We start from the raw sequence: 23,890 nt of genomic DNA on the forward strand, positions 1-23,890 counted from the left end.
TTTTTTTAATTTTTTTTTTATTTCAGGCTGTTTAATGTCACTTATTGGTCTTATTAGATTTGGACACAAATTTGACTTCATTGCTATTCACTTCTTATAAGGCTTTAGGGCATTCAAGCAGCAACTTCCAACAAATACAATCTCTGCCTTTTGTCAATATCAACAATAACATAACAACTTTGTCTAAAAAGAAGCACACAAATGCAGACTATGACACACCTGTCGATAGAGAATGAGAATTTAAAGGGGTTTTTAAGTTGGGGGATTTGACACCTTTTAAAACTTCTCTTTGATATAGTGTCATATATATATAAATTGGTTTTAGGGCTGTCTGTTCTGCTTACACTTGTCTATTCAGTGCATCCTTTCATGTCAAAACTGGACCTTGAATTACGGCAAAATATGATCATGCCCGTGGCATCGGCCAAATGTTTTGAAGCCTAGATTTGAATGTTCCATGCAAGGCAATACAAATATGGACAATGTGGAGGAATCTGGTGATAATGTAATCACCACAGCTGACTGAGACGTTGGCCAATCCAGTAAACAAGGCTCCAAACATACCCATTTTAGCCTGGAATTTCATTTGTGGTGCTCGCAACATAAAAAAAACACACTTAAAAAACAACAACAAAAAAACAACTAAAAGCAGCATTTCTTACCATAAACAACTTCCTCCATTGTACTTTTTTTTAATGCTGAGAGTATAACTAATGAAATTCCATTCACTTCCATTTGATTTGGGTGGCAGCAGAAATCACAGATGAATAACTCAAAGCATTGGCAAATAATTTTAATTCCTGTATGTCTAAAAAGTAGTACAGATGGATGAAATGATATTTTTTTTGGCAAATTTTGTTAAACCAATGCTTTAATCCTCAATCATTGCACTAGATGTTAAACCATATTTCATTATAGTGGGACTTGCTCTGTGCAAGTTTAATAAAGAGGAATTTAATTTGATCTAATCTGTTCGTAATTAAAAAAAAAAAAAAAAAAAAAGACTTTCCAAATTGCCACTAAGGCACACATTAGATTTCAGCTGTTGAGTTCATACATTTTTGTGGAAAAAAATATTTTTGATATAGAAGTTGGGTGTTTTTTTTTAATATATATATTTTTTAAAGCAATTAGAGCCATACAGTGGCCATTAGAGGAACTGCATTTTAAGGCACTTGCGCACTGGTTTCAAAACACAGCCGGCTCTTGGTCTGAACATAGGGCGGTCCAATCCTGTGCACACTGTGATCCAGCAGGCGAGACCACAGCCAGAGGTACATACCATCCAGATCTCTTTGAGACGTGGCCGCTACGCCTCCTCCATGAAAGTGGACGGAGCTGGATTCTGGCTCACCCAATTACAAATTTTGCATTGAAAAGACAAGTGTAATTTCTGTCTCTTTATACCGTTATTGTTAAAACCTGTAGGTACGTTCTGGGTTAATCCTTAACGGAAATGGTCATGACACGTTAAAAATATATCTCGTTATGTTGGTCTGTTGAGTGTACGGGGTAACTTGTGAAACTTTTCAGCTGGACAACCAACAACAGGATATCTTCCAGGGTAACGGAGATTTAAATCAATCCCGCTCTTTCCATGATTTCATTACTGAAATTACTGGGCATTAAAATGCGACGGGTGCCAGAGGCTGAAGGCTTATACGTAGTATAATATTAAGGGACGTAAATTATAGCAATTTGCTACAAACACCAGGGCAAATATTTCTACAAATGAAGAAAACATGAATTGTGATTTTTCTAAAATACATAAGGTGCGACTCTTCCTCAAGAAATACTTCCACACGTTCAACACAAGGCTAAAATGAAAAACAATCCCGAATTTCGACAAGAAATAAGAAAATGTAGCTCTACAGTGGGCCATGGTCGTAAATGCTTTCATACCTTGTTTGTATGTTTTTAGGTAAATTTACAGTAGCCCTGTTATTGATGAGCAGGGAGGAGTGTAAAAGGTGCTTCAAAGAATAAAATGCTAAATTTAGTTAATCATTTTGGACAACATTCTTATAAATAGCTTACTTTTATCTGGGTGGGATCTTTCACTGTAGATTTGACCAGAATGTCAGCAATAAAGAGTTCTGTTCACTATTGGTTACCAATATATTAAGATCTGTCCTAGGGGACCGCCCATTTAAAGAGCTCAGCCATTTTATGCAGCACAACCTAATACTTATATATGTAACACCTAAAATCTAATAATGCACCAACTCATAAAAAGTCACTTTTTTTTTTAAGTTCCAACCATTTTGTTTCCTTTGACATCTTATTTTCCGATCCCACTCAGCGTCGATCAATGCTATCATTTTCTAGCACAGTATCCCAAGAGGCCACAATCAGTTCAACCAAACTGTTGATCCTTTTTGGTGTCAAGCATTTCTTTGTCTTCCACATACTGGCTTTGACTTGTCAGTGATAGATCAGCGGTGTTCCCTTCCTCCGTTCTGTTGCCGGATAGGTCCAGTCTCGTGTCAACGAACGCAGAGGAGCCGGTGGAAGTTGGGGCTGAGGTCTCTATTGCTGAAGTGGTGCTGGTGTCCGCCTGACTGTTGTTCACCGTCCTGAAGAAAAAGGAGGGATAACATACAAACAAACAAACAAAAGATTAATGACAGAATATTCCGATGTACAGTCATTAAACAGAAATATCTTCCACCCGCTGCAAAGTGGATTTGCTCGTGTCTGACTGATGCAGTCGTCATTTTAATGTCCAGCACCCACGTTGTTCAAATAGCAAATGTCCTTTCGTCAATCTGAGTGCCAAATGGGCATGTTGTGTCTTAGAAGGAGGTGTGGTCAGGTGCATTGTTGGTGAATTGCTATCTTAAGCGATTGCTTAGATTATCCGTGGCTGAACTAGCAAAAGTGAATTTGGAAACCAACATCACGCGCTTTGGACCGTGCACTTGGATCGCCACAGTAGATCCCGAAGAGTCCGAGGTGATGGACTGACCAGCTGCTTGTAAATATCAATTGTCTGCTCAAAACTAGGGTTTCTAAAATTTGTAGGTTAAAAAAACGGCGTCTTGTCGTGGCACGTTAAGACGCTCACTCTGTAACCCTGCAGCCTGAAGGCACCATTTTCCATATTTAGTAGGTAAGGAGGTCGTCGGTGACAATTAAGAGCGAGCTGGAGTAAAATGAATGTTTAGAGAAAGTGTACAGGCTGGTGCGCATAAAAGAAAGAAGATCAAAATAAAATACTAACATGCCATGTCGAAGAACATGTCGCTCCCATTCGAGGCTGTTGGTGAAGCAGCGGCCGCAGAACTCGCAGGGCAGACGCTTCTCCGCACTGCTCGGTCCGGAGCTGGTGTTGCTGCTGCTGATGGGAGACGCAAGGACCTCTGGGAAACAGAGTTCAAACAGTTGGTCAAATTACGTGTTTAGAACTGCTCATAACTACATATTAAATATATTCATGATGAGACATTTAGTGACCCAAGGCGGCTGACTAAGATGAGTGTTTCATCATCTGGAGTTACCTTGAAGTGCAGGCTTCTCCTCCCCCGCCCTCTTGACTTCTTCCTCTTCCTCCTCATCCTCTTCCTCCTCTTCCTCCTTGATGTTGTCCTCAATCTCTTCATCGTCCATCTCTCTCTGGTTCTCCACTATGTCCTCCATGATTTCCATTGATTCATCATCGTAGTAGTCCTCCTCCTCCTCCTCCTCCTCCTCGAGAGCTACTTTTCCATCCACTACCATCTCCATCATTTCTCTCTCCTCTTCCTCCTCTGCGCTGCTGCTTTGTTCCTTTATCATGTCCAGCTGATCCAGGTTGACCCGACCCATCAGCTCAAAGTTGCGGATAACCTGACCAGAAACAAGAGGTACTTTTTTAGTTTGTTGTCGTGTGGTTTGACTGAATATTTATCTCGGAGAAATCTCTTTTTCATGTTGGGAGTTTTTTTTCTTCTTCTCCAGAGTTCAACCAAGCCTTCACGGTTTAGATCTTCATTTTTCTTTTTTTTAGAAAGTGAATTGCAGTGTAGTGAAGTAAATACGTATATTTTAGTGCTACTGCTTTTGTGATTTTCCGTTTCTCTATTTAAATTTAACCAAATTTTAGTTTTTTAAATTAAACACTATTATAAATTTTGAGTCTGATCTTAAGCCATGAAGCAGACTGAGTCCCTCCTTCACAACAACTGCAGGGTTTCCAACTCCCCCCCCCCCCCCAACCCCGCCCACCAAGATCTATTGCTGACATATTCCACCACAGAGGATGTTAATATCTAAAGCAATCAAGCCCACAGAAACATATTCAGAAATCTGCGTTCACTGATCAGTGGCAGTGGAGCAATCATCTTCTCGCAGCAACTTATTTCCTGCCTCCCAGTAAACTTGTCTCACCACAGTGATTTCCTTCCATTAACTACATCAGACAATCAGTACAAAACATTATTTTCTTTGCTGTATATTTACTATGTTGATTATGCATTCATCGATTATGCATTGCCACCTTCTCCTATTTTAAGAAACGGGTGGGCTGCACGTTATCCAAGTGCGCGTCGGGGAAGTAGCGATGGAAAGATTGAGAAACGATAACTGGGTGCCCTTTTTAAGTTTATTGTACTCTAAACTCCTAAAATACCGTCTGCTCCAACACATCGTCTCATAAATTATCCCCATCAAGGGAGGCTGAGAAACAAAACCTTTCCTCTCCTGGATGTGGTCCGAATATACTGAAGCTGTAGCAATCTGATATGTATGCACCGACACATCTGAGTCCAACGTATCACTCAGGAGCCATTTCACTTATATTTGATCTTCTCCTTTGACTGTCAACATGCAGCATCGAGTTTAGCTTTAAATGCAATCGAATTTCGTGAAGAATTCTGGCTTCATGAGATTAAAATGTTTTTAGGATATTAGCTCTACAGCCGTTATAATCAGACTGATTATTCAAACCTGTTCTTACAAGTAGCAAGACTGATCAATTCTGCTGGTGATAAGATAAAGTCTGCCGTCTGCCTAATGACACCACTGTTCATACTCACGATTCAATTATTTTGTCAAAACCAATTAAGCAAGGTACATCAATTTAAGATTTAGTTTAACTGTATCATAGCGAGACTCCATCTGACCTTGTGCTCGACGCGTAGATGCTCCTCCAGCTGGCTTCGCTGACTGCTGTCATAATAGCAGAGCTGGCATTGGTAGGGCTTGATCTCGGCGTGCTTCTGCAGGTGCAGCTGCAAAGCCTGGTCACTGGAGCATGTGAAGGTGCACTTGTGGCAACGGAACACCAGGCCCTCAAGGTGGCGCGACAGCTTGGAGCGGCTGACCTCCAGCGGAGCCACTCGCTCCTCTGGTGGAGGAAGTGGAGAGAGTGAAGTGGATTATTAGGTTGGAGAAAGGGACGAAGGAAAAGGGCAAAGGGGAAGAACAACAGCTTGAGCTAACAACAGAATGGGAAGAGGAAATGGCGGGGCTCGCAGGAGATATCAAGTGGCATTTGTCTCACACACACACACACACACACACACACACACACACACACACACACACACACACACACACACACACACACACACACACACACACACACACACAAAGACTTTCCAAACACTCAAAAATCAGATTCAGTTCCATTAAAGTGTTATCTTTCTGTTTCAGTTCTCATGTACAGTAAACAACAACTATTGTTTAAAGAAACAAATGGCTCCAATAGTTGAATATATATTGTTACACAAATAATTGCATTTCATGATTTTGTTGTGTCTTTCCATTTATTTTAGCTACTATTATAATAGTTTAATAATACACATACAGCTTGTGAAGAAAAGCCATTTACTGGCTGTTGTTTTGCTTTTCAACTAAATCCATAATGTTAATGTCAATAAACCCTTATTGAAATGTCCTTAGTTGTATATTAGAAGTCCAGATAAACAGATGATGGCGCTAATTCTCCACTCGTGCCTTTAAGGACAGCATGAAGAGATCGTGATGAGATGACGTCATTAAAAGAGGGCCAGTCAAAGCCAGATGTTTCTGTCCGTTTCACCCAGCTGTTTTTTTATAGACATGAATGGAAACGATTCTGACGATTATGCAAAATGATGGAAATTATGCTCAAATAATCACAATCTGAGGATTTACGTAAAAACTGCGACAAGCCGAAGATACATGAGCGATGCAAACAAACAGTAGATGCTTGATATTTGTTGTGATGGAAAACAGAATGCGTATCTGACGTGTGCTCGGTGTGTCAGGTGTTCAGAAACATGTTTGATAATCCAATCATTCAACCATTTCTTTTGACTGTAATAGCATTTGCAGTAAAGAAATCGACATTGTAAGAAATAGGCTTTTTTGCTTTCTTGCCAAGCGTGAGATGAGAAGATCGATATCACTCTCATGTTCATCCATTTAATATTATGAAAAATCAAGTTACAAGAACTACAGAAGTATCAACAAACTGTAGATCCATCGTCACCGGCTTTTACATCGAAATAAAATCCAGTAAATGCAGCGCAGGGTGCCACACTATAATGCATAACGGCTGGCCAGGCGCCGTGACTTCCTGCAATCTTGACAACATCACAAAGGTCGCTGGGCAACCAGTGGGGACTCCAGGCCCAGACACAGTACAGAAATAGGTCCCCCCCCCCTCGTTTCCAGTAACATAACATGCCGAAAATGTGGAACTATTCCTTTTAAAAGTAAAGTTTTCCATGTGTCTGAAACGTACCTCTGTGCAGAACGATGTGGTCGATCATGTTGCTCTTGTGTTTGGTGTGGTAGAGGCAGAGAGGGCAGCGCAGGTCTTTAGGGAGGTCCTCGGGTCCGTTGTTGTTGTGACCGGCCTCCACGTGCATGGTGAAGGTATTCCTGAGGCGGATTTACAGACAGACAGCCTCCAAATCAATCTGGTGCTTGTACATGTGTGAATACTCCTCGCAATGTGGAGTGTGTCGTATTAATATGTGTACACAGTTTGTTAACATTTAGAATTATAAATACCAGATAGAAAAGTGCAATAAATGTTTGCCCTGTTTTTTGTTTTTTTTCTCTCTCTCCTTACTTGTAGCAGGTGAAGAAGGAACAGTCTTTGCACTTGAAGAGCTTCTTGCCACCGTGGCGGTCCCTGTAGTGCCGGCGAAGACTCTGCATGTATCCGGAGCTGAACTCGCAGAACTCGCACGTGAGGATGCTGTCCGGACGACCGTCAGCCACCGTTAAGCCACCCAGCATCGAGCTGGAAGACATTTGACTGCGGGAGGCCAGCTGGTAGTGACTGAGCTGCTGACGGACATCTGCTGGCTCCAGGTAGGATGGATCTGAGAGCGGGGCAGGGACATTGAGAGAACCTTGGTGTTCATTACAATGCGACATAGTGTGTGGGTGGAAAAACTAATGCATGTCAGTCGTGACCACTTATAACATGTTTTTGGGAACGTGGACCAGTGGTGCCAAGTAACTAAGTACTTTTCCTCCAGCATGAATCAGATCTATTTGTACTAGAATCCATTTTCATTTATTTACGAGCTATTGTTAACAGTTAGTTTACTGATTCATGATACATGATAGTTTACTGATTCATGATACATTTTATATATATATATATGTATATATACATATATATATATAAAAAACAAAAAAAAGCATTCTCTGATAATGTCAAAAGAATTCAGGCTCCAGATTTTATCCCACCGACTTCACTGCACAGGGAAGTTGACAAGCTGATGAAATTCTGGCACAGCAGGAGGGAGTTTAACCTACTTTATACATTTCAACCAGATCGATTCATCTGCCTTTTTCTTTTGTGTTTATGTAAGATGTCTGGTTATTTCTTCAAACATGAAATACAGACAGCTCACTGAGGACTTTATTAGGAACACCATCTCTAACACTGAGTGGAGCCTCCCTCTGCTCTCAAATCCTCACGCACATCCTTCGTTCTTCACGGCAAGAATTCCACAAGATGTCGGAAAAAATCATAAGAGATTATCATCCGTGTTGACATAGTTGCATCAAGTCATGACAGCAGTTTTGTCAGCTCCACATTCATGCTACAAATCCCCCGTTCTACCACTTCCCCAAAGGTGTTCTGTTAGATTCAGAACGGGTGTCTTTTGCTTTGTGACACGCTGCGTTATTATTCTGCAAGTTACCATTAAAAGAAAATAGTGAGCCATAAAGGGATGCACAAGGTGAGCAGAACTACTCGGGTAGGCCGTGGCATACAATGACTTGTTGGAGCTTGTTGACCTGGTGACACGAGGCATGCTGGGTTCATGGATTCACGCTGCTGACGCCAAATTCTGACCCGACCGTCTGCAGCCTCAGCAGAAATCAAGATCCATCAGATCAGTTCTACATTTGTTCCAAATCTTCAACTGTCCAGTTCTGGTGACTCTGTGCCCACGGCAGCCCTCACACTTCTCCTCTTGGCTGACAGACGTGGAACCTGATGAGGTCTTCTGAGATGCTTTTCTGCTCACCACAGTTGTAAAGAGATGGTATACGAGCCCTTCTTCTCCGACCTCTCTCACCAACGAGGCGTTTCTGTCTGCAGAACTGCCGCTCAGTGGATGTGTGTTATTTAGATTTTTCTTTTTTGCATCATACTGAGTGAACTCTTGTGTGTGAAAATCCCAAGAGATCAGCATTTCCAAAAATTCTCAAACCACCAAACCAGCCCGTCTGGCACCAACAATCATGCCACAAGGCACTTGAGATCCTGTTTTTTTTTTTTTTTTCCCATTCGGATGTTTGACACTAAGTGAAGCTCCTGACATTTATCTGCAGGTTTTTAACTGCTGCCAAACGATTATCTGGTTGGATGAATTCATGAATAAATAGGTGTACAGGTGTTCCTAATAAAGTGCTCAGTGAGTGTGCATACACTTTACATAATATTTAATAAAAGGCCATCAGCTGGCAGAAGTTGAAACGTCTCCTCCCCCCATAGTGATCCAGAAGTGTAACTGTGACTGGCATCATCTACCCCCTACATCTTTCCCTTCTCATTCCCTTTCTCGAGTCTATAATATCAGTGAGCAAGCTCATATTCTCGTCCTACTTTGAGCCTCCAACACATCAATAAATAAACCACAGTGACACTAATAGAATATCTATCCATGTGAAAAATGCCTCATTCAGCAGTCAGAGTGGGAGGAAGCATGAAAGGGGGAAAAAAACAACCTTTTCTTTTAAACTTTTCCTTTAGAAAATTCTCGAGATCCAATTTCTGACTTTTGCAGAAGAGGCAGAAGAATTCATATGAATCAAACAAAGCCGCGGTTGATTCATGCTTTTAATATCCTCTCTGCATTGTGGAGATGCATGGTGATGAGACAGCGGATGGAGAGCAAAATCTGTAGTTGGGTGGTGTTGTGTCTTCTATATTGTATTAAGGCGCATATTTGTATTACGTTGTAAGTGTGAGAGGTGGAATACCTGAGTGAGAATCATGGAGGAGAACACCTGTTGATCGAGGCTCTGTGAGGACACGGCAGCGCTTTGAGCTAAACGCCATGAAAACACACTCACAATGACAACGCTAACATGCTGATGTAAAGTATGTTATTATGTTCAGCATGTCACCAGCTTACATGTTAGCATGTCAGTAAGTACAGCTGAGGCTTTGGGGAAGGTCATTTGTTTTGCAGGTATTTGGTCATAAACCAAAGCACTGGAAAAACGGACATTTCGACCTGACGGTTTTGCTGTATGCAAAATCTAAGATTCATTAAAGTCTTTAAGGGTTCGTCCTCTGGGGAAGATGTATGTGTACAAAATTTCATAGCAATCCACTAGGTATGGGTCTTGACTTTGAAATTTTTCAAATGGAAAAATAAAACCTAGAAGATTAAATCGTTTATGCGACTGTCATCGTCTTATCTCCCTTGTTTTTCAATAATCACTGGCTTGATTGATCTCCAGATGAAGTCTGATGAAACATGAAGTTGCATTACAAATAACTTTTTTTCATTTTCTAAGTTTTGTTCAGGTGTAACATTTTTAAGAAATGTTTAATAAACAACATCTCTTTTTAAAGTCAATCCAATGATCTCTTCAAACTCTTCAAGCCTCTTCAAAACGCACTGCCGAGAGCACAAACTCTGTCTAACAAAGTAGAGAGGCACTCAATACGTCAACTCTGCTCTCTCTCACTGCTTCATTTGTCTTTCCGGGGCACAGCTGACAGCGGTGGATGGTGCATTGAGGAATGCTGCCCTGCTTCAGCTTCAGCTTCGGGGAAGATTCTCCAGCTCCGGCAGCAAGGTGACAGCTGCTGCCAAGAACAGTCTGTGAGCTAAAAGCAGCCGCCGCCTCAAAGCCACCAAAACACCTAAAGCATGGCATCACATCAAGGAGTTTACCGCTCCACCAACCTGCACTGGAGGTAAGTTTTTTTCCCCTCTTAACGCATTCTGTAAAGAAAAGTGTCATAATAAACGCTGGAGGCTTCAGGAAGTCAAATCTGAACAATGCAAATCTGTGCACACATACGCCTCCCCCTCAGACTGTGAACATAGTATCACAGTAAATTCAGATCAAAAGCAAATCAATGTTTTCGCAATAGGTTGAAAAATAAACCTTCCTTTCAGATTTAGAGGATCTTAAGTTATATCTGATGACATATTCAGTCGAATATAAAATTATATTCATTTTTAAATTTGTTTTCTGTTCATGAAAAGTAACATTGCTGCTGATTTATTTACTTTTTTTCTCTCAAAAAAAAAATCAACAAACATGTTTTAGCCCAGAGGTTCTGATAACTGTCTATTATGTATGATATTATAAGGCTTATTATGTTTTTTAGCCCACTCATGTTTCATTAATAACATATAAATCATATATAATGTGTGTATATAAATCTCCTGTGGATATAAAACATAAAATGAGTTCGCAGCTCTCGGAGCTGAGAAACGTTGCTTTAAAAAGAGTCGTTATCTGTTGTGGTGGATTTCATTCAAAGAGAATAGTTTGATATTCTGGATCTATTTGCCTTCTTGCTTAGGAGTTAGATGAAAAGATGTGTCACCTCTCTCATGTTTGTATGGTGAACAGGTAGGTGAGGCCAGCAGCTAGTTAGCTTAGCATAAGGAGTGTAAGCAGGGGGAAACATATATTGGGCCATCACCCCTTAAACTCACTAATTTAACTAGAAAGATTTTTTTTTTTTTTTTTAACCCAGAATAAAAACAGTCCGATTATTTCTTTGATGCGCGTGTTGCCAAGGAACCACCAGAAACAAGAAGTCACTGGGTAAGAAATAAAAGCTGCAGATGGCTGTAGCTTCATATAATCGTATACAAACATGAGACTGATATCAATCTTCTCATCGAACTCTACCAGAAAAAAGCAAGTGTACTTCCCCCAAAATGTGAAACTATGACTTTAATGCTCAATCAAAATTTTCCAAATCTGGCCTGGCAAACGTATCACAATAATTTTATATCTTAGAAAAGGAGATTACAGATGATGTCATACCATCCGGGGCCAAGGGAGTCTGCTCTGTGTTAGTGGCCAGTCGGGAGGGCCTGAGGGCGGCATGCGCAGCCTGGGTAGCAGCTCGGAGTTTGGGAAGGGTCAGGGCCTCACCGTGGTCTCGCAGGGAGTGCTCCTTCAGCTGGCTGATGGTCATAGAGGAGAAGGGGCACGACAAGCACTTGTATGTGTGCTGCTCACCTGAAGGGATATTAAGAATCAAGAATTACTCGACTTGACTTTTATATGCATACAAAAAGAGACGATTGTAGTTACTTAAGAAAATACAAAAACATTATGGTATCTTAGAGCACAAACAATTTATAACAAATATGTCACCTTGTAGTCACAGATGTTCCCCTCCCTCTTTGAAAAAAATGCTGAGTTACAATCTTCCTTCCTTTTAGGATCCTTTTAGGATGTTTGGAAGTTCCTACGTTTTATTTTGCATTAGTGCGACAAACACTCAGTGCCGTATGTAACTAGCATTTTTTTATGTTAGTACTTTATATCACACATACAGGTTACAATCAGCTGATCACATCTTTCACTTGCAGTTTAGATTTCAATAATCTGACTAGTTTCCTTATTGATTTATGCCTCTCCAGAATATGACACTAATGCTGGTAGTGCCGCTGTGTTTTTCTGGCAAAAGCTTTGGTTTGGGGGGTTTGAACATGCCCGTGGGGGATTTCTAGCTTCCTGTCTCTGTTGAATATATTTGCTCGGCAGCATCCTGAGGAGTTGGAGCCGTTGTGTCCAAATCTGATCTGATTTGGTTTGATAAGAAAAAAAAATGCTTCCCTATCCTTGGAGTAGACGCATCAATACAAAGTATTTTTACAGCAAGCAAGGAATCATTATGTTAAAATTTTAATGATTGTTTTCACAAAGTCTACAAATTGATCAAACCCAGCTTTTCAGATGTAACTGACATTGATAATTAAGTTTGTATCTTTTATTCACAGCAGTCATTAAAGAAGCCATGTGCAGGATTTAGTGACATCCAGTGGTGAGGTTGTAAATTACAACCAACTCAACCCCTCTGACTCACCCTCCCCTTCCAAGTGTGTAGGAGGATCTATAGCGGCCACAAAACATGCAAATAACATGAAAGGCCCTTTCTGGACTCAGTGTTTGGTTTAATTTTACACTAATTAATTTTTTTTAAATGAATATTAGTTTCCATTTCTGCCCAAAAGATCCCCTTAAGTCCTACATGCTGAACCCTTAAGCCTTACTGCTGTTTCTTGTTTGGACAGTTTAGAGCACTGAAATGCTGTCAAGGCCTGTCCAGCTTGTCATTTTAAGATCGTGTCTTTGCATGTGTATCGATTGCACAGATGGAGCTTTTTTGTATTTACATGTATTCAGATCACTGTCTGCCATCTGGCTCCCTAAATAACAAAAATAACCACAGGTGGAGGATCTCACCTCCACAGACGCCTCTATGCCTTCACCTTTATAGCATGCTGAGGGTTTTTCCACCATTTTCCTCACAAATACATATTACCAATAACTTTACTCGGGCTGTAAGTGTTGAAATCTTGATTCAAAGATTCCTTAGGATCTGTTTAATTTGTGTGTCTGATGTACTCAGTAAATAGTGAAGCTGCTCTTCAAGCTAATCCACCGACTGCTGCTGGATAAACTAAATCAAGCGCTGCGTGATAAACAGGAAGTTGCTATTTGGGCCCAGGAGTACCTTGTTAGTCATGGATACAGCAGTAAGGTGTGTGTGTGTGTGTGTGTGTGTGTGTGTGTGTGTGTGTGTGTGTGTGTGTGTGTGTGTGTGTGTGTGTGTGTGTGTGTGTGTGTGTGTGTGTGTGTGTGTGTGTGTGTGTGTGTGTGTGTGTGTGTGTGTGTGTTTTTTACCTGTGTGTGCCTTATGCAGGTGGCTCTTCAAGCGACTCACATAGGCTGATTTAAAGGGGCAGAGCTTGCACTTGAAGGGCTTGTGGTGCCCGTGGTGAGACTGCACATGTCTGTCCAGACTGGCGATGAGACAAAGTATAAAAAATAAAAAAAACAGAAGGGGGGGATATGAGATAAGAGGATAAAAGAAGAAAAAAAATTGATGAAATGAGGACAAAGGATCGCAGATAAAGAGGAAAAAGTGACAAGAATAGAGAGCAGGAAAGAAGACAGAGCTCTGCAGCATCCACTTTGATGATTTCAACAGCGGGGTTTTTCAGCAGCATCTAAAGCGCTCGATTGTGTTTACCTCACAAACAACAGCCGCACATTTCCAATGACTACAGAACAAGGAGCCGTGGGGTGAACTCATCTACCCACAATCCCCTGGTGGGAATGAGTGTGTGAGTGCCTGTGGGGACGGTAGCTGTGTTTTTAATGCCAGCCTCCTAGGTGGCATGGGAATGCGGCTTCTTTCTGGGTCAGGGCACATACAGTACAGAGGGATTACACCTGGGAGCTCAGAGGAGATGAGGACTCTCTCTTTCCCTCTCACTCTGTGTCTCTGTGATGGATAAAACAAATCACACTACCAAAATGTGTGTCTCGCTCTAATGTTTGTCTTACTCTCCGCGGAGGCAGGAAATCTTTGAGAAGATTGACGATTCAAAGGGATTTTGATAGGTAAACAGAAGGTGTAAAACTGCACTCTGCACAAAATGTGTTTAACATCCACTTTGAAGAACAAATGGTGCAACACTGGGAAAGTATATAGTGGTGAAAGTTTAAAGGTCCCATATTGTATAAATTCACATTTCCATTTCTTTCTTTTTTTAATTATAAAGAAGTCTAGGTGCTATATAAATACTGTGAAAGTTTAAATACTCAGAAATACACGCAGCTAGTATTCAGCAACTGTGCCGTTTGGATTTCCTAAAGTTTGTGATGTCACAAGCTCATGTCGTATGTGTGCCTTCAACACAGCCCCACTCACTGTCCAACATTTTATGGAGAAGAAAACACAGAGCGGCCATTCTGTCGAAAAGCTAGCAAACTACAAGAATGAAGAGAAGCTGTAGTTGGCCTAGGCATGTATTAGAAAACTGTGAGCCAATCAGAAGAGAGGATCACTGATATCACTTAAAAACTCAGACACTCTTGGTAGAGAGCGTGATAAAGGAGGGTTTTAAACTGTGTTGAGATGTTTTTTTAGTTCTTAAATCCACAAATATCTCCGTTTGGCTCAAAACCGCAGATAAACCAATGTCTTAAATATGGGACCTTTTAAAATGAACCGCTACCGGGGCTCGCATATCGTCAGGGAATTAATGCGTTTTACCTGTAATTTTATCTCATTTAATATCAGACACCCTGTTTACTGTTAAGTTCCTTCAAATGCAAACCTAACATATCCTTGTAACTGAATTTTCCCACTGTGGGATTAATAAAGTCCAAGTCTTGTAACTCTGCTTCACACTGGAAGCATACTAATAGCACAGGAGCACAGCGTGTTTATCACGAGGCTAGCGCCAACCACAGTTGATCAACACCACATCTGCACTTACAGCAATTTTGCCAAAAAGCCAATTTTCCCCCTCATTTTTAATATTTGCAACAAAGAATGGAAAAATAAGGGACAGCACAGTGAGTAGGTGAAGAGCTGCAGATGAAAGCTTCACATCAAGCAGTACTGAAATCTTTAAGGTCACCTTCAGTCACACATTCAGTTTGTTAAAAATGACTGCTTTGAATAACACAATGTGTCTCATATGGTTTCAGCAAAAAAGGTTAAAACCAGAAAACAGAGACGTAGAATATAGGCAAAATATATTCAGTAGAGTGGAAAACGTCTTAAAGGATTGCAACTCTGATTAACCTTAATGGAGAGTAAAAATGAAATGAACTGGGCAGTCAGAATATATCAATGTTCAATGGAGAGTTAGCAGATAACTTAACATTTAGGGAAATGTGTGGCTACCTTGGGCAAAGTTGCCCCATTTAATCTCCTTATAAAAGTACCACATTATATACAGAGCCACTGTAGAATCAGTGTTGCAGGTGCCGTTCCTCCCTACTTACTTGTGTCTGAAGGGGGAGACAAACTGGCAGTACTGGCAGCTGTATTTGTCCTCTCTGCTGAACAGTGCCATGGCTGAGTGGCTCCTTTCATGGGACCTCAGTCCCTGCATGGACATGAAGACGCGGTCGCACTGGGCACACGGGTGACCCCCCGCGGCTAACCGCTGCTTCAGTTGGCCCTCCGACACCACGGCCCTGGCTGCAGCCACGAGGGCCGCTGCCCTTCCTTCAACAGCATCCGTTTCGGGATCCAGGGTCTCCACGGCAACGCCACCAGCAGAAGCGGTAGAAAAGGGCGATCCCACGGCTGCAGCCGCAGGTCTCTCGAGGCCATCGGCTTCAGCTGCTTCATCCCCATCCAGGTCGCCATTAGTTAGGCTCTCTGAAGGCAGCGTCAGGGGGACATCACTGACTTCCTGCTGCAAAACCAAGAGTACAAGTCTCAGATGTTCAGCAGCCTTTATGTGCCTGTTGAAGCCTTTTTATTATTTGGATACAGAACACTGAAAATAAAAAAGCGAAAGATAGCTGTTCATTTAAATACCGCTTTCAGTTTGGCACCTGTTGCCCTTTTTTCCTAGATTAGTCGCATCATGTTAACAGCACATGAGAAACGGTTAAGCATCTGGCTAACACCTCCGGTTCTGTCTATGCAGTATTAGTGCAATCACTGTAAGTTAAGCTTTAGTTACAGCTCACACTCACTCTGGTTCTCTTTCTCACTCTCTGTATTATTGGAAGATTAACATGCAGGCAAAGGTAACCTGAGGTCAACTTTCACCCTGACCTGAAACGCTCTAGTTGGCCGGTACAGAGACATGATGCACAGTTGATATTGAGGTGATTGCATCATCCAAACAGAGTGGACTGGAAAATTTGAGTCTACTCACTTGAATGTGGCAGTTTTATTACTTATCATCTACAACACCTAAATCTTTCTACCATATAAGATTGAGGATGAATGCAATACACTTTTTCAATCTCAATTTGCCCTTTCATTCTACTAAACCATAAGCCTTTTACTGTATTCTAAATGATTACAGTACTTTGATTACACAAACCAACTGCATAACAGAATTTCTCCATCTCCTTCTACTTCCTTCATCTGCTGGAGTGCAGGCTGGTTACTGCAGCGATCACTAGTAAGACAGACAATCACCATGACTTTTTTATTGCCTCGAGGAAACTCATTCTTTCTGTGGAAGGACCTGACCCTGCACTTCATTCTGCCATAAATAAGATGTCATCCACACAGGCCAAACCTTTCCATCCAGACCTTGAATGCACTGTCAGCCTGCTGTACGTCCACCTCTGTGAGACACGGTTGCAGTTTTTGAATTATAACTCAACTGCAACATTTGTTTTTACCCCACGCGACGTGTAAAACATACAAGTTTATTCCATCTGGGGAATGTGTTGTACGTCGTTGGAGTCGTGATGTTTTAGTCTGTGAATGGTGACCAGCTCATAACCCGGCTAGGGTAAGTGTCATGAGCAAAAAAAAATGTCCCTAAAAGTAAAAGTCGCAACAGAAATACTCCCTTTTTAAAATGTGCGTTTTTTTAAATTTTTTTTATAGATCTCAGTTCTCAAAGTGAATATGGTACATTTTCACTGTATCACTCTCAGTGGCCCCAAACGCTCTCATCTTAGATACATAAAGACAGGCCGAGTGTCTGATGGAAGAAGCAGGCCTCCGTTGGGGTGAGGCGTCGGATCCTTGGGCCTGTTCCCCTTACTGGCAGCCTCAGTGGAATACTAATGTTCGAATGGTTACCCGCTGCTGCCCTAAAAGTTAAGACTCACCACTCCAACTCCCCCACAGCAATGGGACAGCATTGCTTGTTTTCTCTGGGGGAAGCTGACAGACTCTCTACCCAAAAGCCTCTATCAGTAATAAACAAAATGGGAAACAGAACCCGCGTTCAGTAAAAACAGATCACTGCAGCGTTAGAAGACAAAACAGAAACACCAGTGACTGAAAACTTGGGCCTTGAAATATTGTTGAAGAGGATATTATATTCTACTGTACTAAAGTGGTATCACTTTAGTACAGTAGGCATATGTAGCACACCGTACATATTTAAAACCTAACGTAACAAGTAGTCAGTTGAAAAAAAATTAAAATAAAATGGAAATAAATACTACTAAAACAGTATCAAAGAGATTTATAAAAAAATAAAAATCCAACTTCACTTACCTTGACATGTCCCTCTTTGACCTCCCCATACTGGACGTGCTTCCTAAGGTGGTTGCAGATAGCTCGGAGGGTCGGGTGTATCTCCACACAGAATTTACACCTAAATCCGATGGGGGTCTTATTCACAGGGCATTCCTAAACACAAAAAAAGACATATAAAATCAGTTTTATTTAATTTTTGTCTTCTTTTTAAAACATATATACAATTATTTATCATTAACACAATGATTTACTTTTTTTTTTTTTAGGAGTTTAACGATCAGATTTACTGGCCTTGTGTAATGACACAATGCCAGTAAAGTATGCTATTCAATGCCTATGAATAGTCTACAGCAGCTGATGTATTTGTAATAGTTAAAAGACATTTTTATATTTTCTTAAATTTATCTTTTCTCCAGAAAGTTAGAGAATGTTACTGTTCTCTAATATACATCTGATCAGATCAATTGTATTTTTAATGAAGTTATTATGAAACTAATTATAATACCTCATTATATTGCACTATTACATGTGAGGGCAAATTGAAATATATAATTAAAGTATTAATCGTCTCCCCACTTTTAGCGGAGTATTACTACCGTAGGTACAACAGGAAAGAATGTAGGTTTTTAAAGTCACGTTTCCCTTTCAAAGAAAGCTTGAAAGCCTACAACTTCCAGGAGTTAAGAAACACTTGTGCAATCATAGTAGTGGCTTCTGACTATGGCTTTGGAGAAATCACAGTATGTCTTAATAGCCATAAATAGTAAAAGGATCTTTTTTTTTTTTTTATTATACCAGTTTTATTCTTTCATTTCGAAGGTGTCAGGAATACTACTCACCTTTTCAAGTTTACTTTCCGTCAGCTCTGCGGCTCTCTGTTTGCTGAGCAGCTGCCTCCTTCTCTCCTGCCTCATGGCCCTCTTCTGAAACTCCTCGTTGTGATCCAGTAGATGTTTCGCCAGAGCAGGGAGAGAAAGGAACTTCAGCTCACAGTGAGAACACTGGTATAACTCAGACTCCTCATCCACGGGATCAGGCGACACCACAAAGTCCCTCTTCAAGTCATTGGTGTGGTGGTCGTTGTAGTGCATAGAGAGCAGCGCGCCTGTGCTAAAGGACAACCGGAAGCATTTTAGACACTTGAACGGCAGCCATTCAACATCTCCGTCTTGCTCGGGTTCAAGCGGAATCGCCAGAACTTCCTTTTCTTCCTCTGCCAGTTCATCGGCAGAAGACTTCTCGGGTTCTTTGGCATAAATAACAGTAAAGTAGCGACCAAGCTTGCTAGCATGCTGCTTCTTGGGGAAGACACCTGGGTGGCGTTTAATGTAGTGTGAGACAATGCTCTTCCTACTGAAGGCCTGGAAGGCGCAAAGAGAACACCTTCGTCTCTCCACGGCCAAACGCAAGTCTTCACTCATTTCTGAGTTGTCCCCTTCGATTGGCGGGGGCACCATCACTTTGTTCGGCTTTTCGGTGATAGTCTTGGAAGCAGCCAGACAATGGGTATAATAAGCATCGATGTCATGGCGCTTCTGGTAGTGGGCTGCCAGGCCTTTGCGTATTGGGTTTGTGTATGCACATAGAGCACATTTGAAGACGTTGTTTTTCCCTTCTGGCTGAGCACGGACGTTGTTGTGCTTGATACGGTAGTGGCGAGCGATGCCTTTCCTGGTAGAGCAGAAGTATTTGCAGAGCTGACAGTTGAACACGGCATGTTTCTCCGTCTTATTGATGGGTAACTGAGCCAGGGCAAGGTCCAACTCACTGACTCCCTGGATGTTTGCTGTGCCTGATATATTACTTGCACTGCATTCAGCGACTGGCTCTGTTTCTTTACTGGAAGAAAAATTCGCCAGAGAGTGAGTGAACATATCAGAAGCAGACTGATTGTGGTATTTCTCATAATGGATTTTGAGTTTCTCCAGTGTCCCATGTGTGTAGGGGCACATTTTGCATCTGTATGCTCCATAGCCCTGCCTTTGGGTTTTGAACTTGTCATCTCCTTCATGTAACTCATTGATTTGCTCTATGTCATCTGCAAAGTCTTCCGCAGTGACTTTCACTAATGGGTGTCTTTTCTGGTAGTGAGTTAGGACTCCATGGATGCGGGAGTTTACATACGGACAGTGACGACATTTATACACCGAACTGGGGTTGATGTCGGCCTCCTGTGCAAAATCTGCGGCTTTTACTTTCATGCCTGGGTGCTTCTTTCCATAGTGAGTGAGGAGGCCGTGGAGACTGTTGTACTCTGACAGACATACAGTACACTGATAAGCATTATTACAGATGGAAAGGCGTGGGTGGGGAGGGTGGGGATTGCTTTCTTGTGGTGGGGTTGCAATGACCAGTGCTCCATCATCTTCAACAGACTGGCAATTTAGAGGTGCGAGTTCGTCGGCAACCTGCAGGTGGATCTTTTCAGCTGGGCCATTCCCTTTGATAATATCCAAAAGCACAGATTCGTCCCCTTTGATAGCCCAGGGATGGACCGCCTGATAGTGACTGGTGATGTCCCATATTGTACAGGCCTCGAAAGCACAGTCTTTACATTTGTAATGTTTAGTTTCCATATTGCCCCCCTGTTGGGTGGTTTCAGGCCCAGCCCACAGCTTACTAGCCATGTATGTGTAATCCACATTATGCTCAGGATGACGTCTTTGGTAATGGAGCAACAGGCCCTGGGGCTCAGCATGGGAGTAAATGCACCACTCACAGTGGTAGCCAGCCTCCAGAATGCCATCTTGGTAAGCCCAATGTAAAATGGTCATGGCTGTAGCCTTCACAGTAGGGTGCTCTTTCTTCAGGTGCTTCTTTAGGGCGTAGACATAAGGGGACGTGTAAGAACAGTGTCTGCACTTCAGGGAACGCAGTGGTGTAGTGTTTTCAGGGTCTGGAGGAGCTGGGATCATGGCAGAAGAGACGCTACCTGACTGGACCATCTGTGCACGCTCACGCTGACTCCGGACAACCGCAGTGTGACGACGCACAAGGTCAGCATTGGCCTTGGTTTCCCTGTGCTTTTTCTGGTAGTGAATAAGCACTCCTTTTACAGTGCGGTTGCCGTAATCACAGTGCTGACAGAAGAACAGCTCATCCTCACTTTTCTCACCACTTCCTGGTTTAGGACTTGAGTTATTAGATCCTTCATGACCATTATTTTGAAACTGCTTCAAAAAGTGTTTGGGAGCTGCAATTTGCAATTCATCCATTAATTTCATCAAACCAGGGGTGGGAGCACCATGTTTGATATACTTCGCTGTCACTTTTACTTCTGGGTGTCTCTTTTGATAATGTACCAACACACCAACCACCGATCTGTTGCTGTACACGCAATGTTTACAGTAGTACATTTCTTCATCAGATCCATACAGTGCTGCACTTGATTGTTTTGGAGTCGAAGACATGCTGGCGTTGAATGAAGAGTTGGCTACAGGCTGTGATTGATCCACCGAGATGACCTTCATGGTTTTCTGTATACGGAAATAAGACGCCTTTTGGTCCGGGTGTTTCTTCTGGTAGTGGACCAAAACTGAGTGCATGTTGGGGCTAGCAAAAGAACACATGTCACAGTCATATACAACCACATTACCACCCATGGCTTCTTTGAGAGGCTCTGCCTCAGCACTAGCTTCAGGGGACTTGGAAACAGTTTTCAGCACTGGGCTTGAGGAGGACCTCGGCATTGCTGCGCCCGAGTTAAAATTCTTGGGACCAGAGTTTAATATTTCCCTCAGAGTTTGCGATTCACTCGTCTTGTGGGTCTGCTCAACTATATAGCTGGAGAAAATCATGGCATTGTTAATTTTCACTGTGGGATGCATTCTTTGGTAATGGGGCATGAGGCTCCTGACGTTGGGGCTTGTGTACGAACAAAAGCGGCACATGTACAACAGGTGCGGTTGGTTGAAGTTGAGTACGTTGCTCGCTTCGGGGTGATGATCCATGTAGTGTTGGTGCAGATCGTTGTAATTTGTGTATTCAATGTAGCACTCTAAGCAGCGGAAGACTGCGCTCTGGTCTTCAGGGTCCAGGATGTACTTAAAGCTGAACTTGATGTAAGGGTGCATCCTCTGGTAATGGGTGCTGACGCTACGAGCCGATTTGTTGTGGTAATCACAGTGTTTACAGTAGAAACGAGTAGTTCCAGGTTCTTCCGAATATTCAATGTTCTCCGGGACGGTGCTGTCACTGGTATCAGCAGAGATGTTTTCACTATCATCTGAGAGAGTCAGCGATAAGGGAATGTTTCTCGGCTTTGACTTCGGGTTGCTTTTTCTTTTCCCTATTCTGCCTCCCTCATGAGAGATTGTTGAATCTCGCACATGAAGCTCTTGTGTGTTGTAAGCAAAGACAGGGTTTTTGTTATCGTCGTTTCTGCCCTCATCAGCACTGACATGATTTTCTCCTGTATCATAGTCATCCATGTCATCCAGATTTATGATTGTGTCCTGTTGGCTTTGGCTTATCTTACTTTGAAGGTTACTGGCAATTTCATCAATTCTTGTTCTCTTTTTGACCGAGGACAAATCTAAAGGCAAGTCATTAATGGACTTCCTCGCTCTTTTCCCTGTTACTAAGGGCTTTTTGGTGGAAAGTCCTAAAATGGAGGTCTGAGTTTTTTGTAGAAAGATTGGAGAAGCGTCCACTTCCGAATCTGGCTGATCAGTCAGCTGGGCTTCAAAGAGACTGGGATCTAGGTCATCACAGTAGGAATGCTTGTGCTGCTGGTGGACCCTCAGACCTTTCAGAGTGGTGGTTGAGAAGCTACAGAGTGTGCAGCGATGAGGGTTCTGCTGGTTGTTCGGTGTGCTGGTTGTCTTTTTTCCATTGACTTTGGAGCTTACATTACCCCCATTTACTGGCTCTGAGACGTTGTCATTCTGAGGTTCTGGACTTTCACTTGTGAGGTCCATGGTGTCTAAATCTGAGGAATTGTGGCTCTGTTTGTGCGTGCCTAGTTTCAGAGGGCTGGTGCAAATAAATGGGCATTCATCACATTTATACACTGTGGTCTTGCCAGACAGGTGAATGTTTTCAATGTGGCGGGAGATGCTCCGCCGGTGCATGGTGAGGAAGGAGCAGAAGGGGCACTGAAATCGGTTCATGTACTTTCTGAAAGGTATTCCTTTAGTCTCCAGTAATTTATTATCCTCATCCGTTAATAACTGCTTCGCATCTGCAGACAGGGTTCCTGTATAGCTGGGATCATCTATATCACCCAAGTCTTCCTCATCATCGTCATCCTCTAAGCTGCTCCTTGAGTCTTCCTCATTGAGTACAGTGGCATCCATGTCGATGACATTGTTGGAGACACTTGATGACGCAAACCTCTTAGACAAAATGGAGGACCCCGTGCTGTTGGGTGTTACTGCACTTATCTGTGCATGTTGAAAGGATGAAATCTCTGCCACTGACTTTTCCAAAGTGTTTTCTGGTGTTTTTACAACAGACTCGTCCTTTTCAGAAACATCAGCAGAGTTCATCTTTGATTGAGTCGGGCTGTGGGAAGAGGAGGGAGAGTCTGGTTTGGGTGAGCTTTCACTTGCCTCCCCTTCCAGCTCTGCAATGCAGGAAACTATCTTGACCTTGTCACTGTGTTCTTTCACCACGTGACTCGTCCAGCTGTCCTTCTGGTCAGTTTGATAGTCGCACCATTCACAGGCAAATGTTCCCTTCATGAGCCCACTAGCTGAGTCAGATTTCTCCCCGGCTTCAACGTATTCTGGAGTATCTCCAGCGCCATCTGAAGGACCTTTGTTATGATACATTAGTTGGTGTTTTATTATCCTCGCTTTGCGTGGAGACTTGTATGTGCAATACTGACAGGAATACACTTTTGCATGGTCATTGTGCATTATAACAGTGTAGCTGGGCTGTTTAGCTGTCTGCGAGGAGACGCTTGCATCTGAATCCTCCTCCACGGCGTTATGCACCTTTTTGGTGTGGTTTCTTAAGAATGACTTTGATCTGAAGTAACGGACACAGAACTTGCACTGGTAGAACTGCAAATGGGTTTCAGCTGTTTGCTTTTGTGATGTTTGGTTAGGACCATCAGTAGAGTTGGGGCCTACAAAAAAAACAAAAAAACATTTTATGAGAAAAATGGTATTTGCCGTTGTCACTTAGATGTTCTGTTGCTTCTTTTAATAAAACCACCCACAACTCTTTACATATATATCCTCTTCAATAAAATATATGATCGTCCAACTATGAAGATTTTCTTAAAAACAACTAACCATGCAAGATGTGTTT

General features: G+C 42.2%; 1 protein-coding gene across 2 annotated transcripts in view; it reads right to left on the reverse strand.

Annotated features, from left to right (window-relative positions):
• Positions 1 to 308: 308 nt before the first annotated feature.
• The window catches only part of znf462 (zinc finger protein 462), a 47,558-nt gene continuing 23,976 nt past the window's right edge, over positions 309 to 23,890 (reverse strand). For both annotated transcript variants that reach the window (XM_069710840.1, XM_069710841.1), the window contains exons 3-13: positions 18,472 to 23,705; positions 17,651 to 17,785; positions 15,451 to 15,869; positions 13,333 to 13,451; positions 11,461 to 11,658; positions 7,043 to 7,298; positions 6,710 to 6,849; positions 5,103 to 5,326; positions 3,501 to 3,828; positions 3,224 to 3,362; positions 309 to 2,576 (exon numbers count right to left, since the gene is read on the reverse strand). In XM_069710840.1, the coding sequence (XP_069566941.1) occupies positions 2,357 to 2,576; positions 3,224 to 3,362; positions 3,501 to 3,828; positions 5,103 to 5,326; positions 6,710 to 6,849; positions 7,043 to 7,298; positions 11,461 to 11,658; positions 13,333 to 13,451; positions 15,451 to 15,869; positions 17,651 to 17,785; positions 18,472 to 23,705 (7,412 nt within the window). In that variant the 3' untranslated portion in view covers positions 309 to 2,356. The remainder of the gene's footprint in view (positions 2,577 to 3,223; positions 3,363 to 3,500; positions 3,829 to 5,102; positions 5,327 to 6,709; positions 6,850 to 7,042; positions 7,299 to 11,460; positions 11,659 to 13,332; positions 13,452 to 15,450; positions 15,870 to 17,650; positions 17,786 to 18,471; positions 23,706 to 23,890) is intronic.

This window comes from Brachyistius frenatus, unplaced genomic scaffold (genome assembly GCF_029030835.1).
Source record: "Brachyistius frenatus isolate BFR_SWC_R1_liver_20210118 unplaced genomic scaffold, ASM2903083v1 Contig_94, whole genome shotgun sequence".
Lineage (NCBI taxonomy): Eukaryota > Metazoa > Chordata > Actinopteri > Embiotocidae > Brachyistius > Brachyistius frenatus.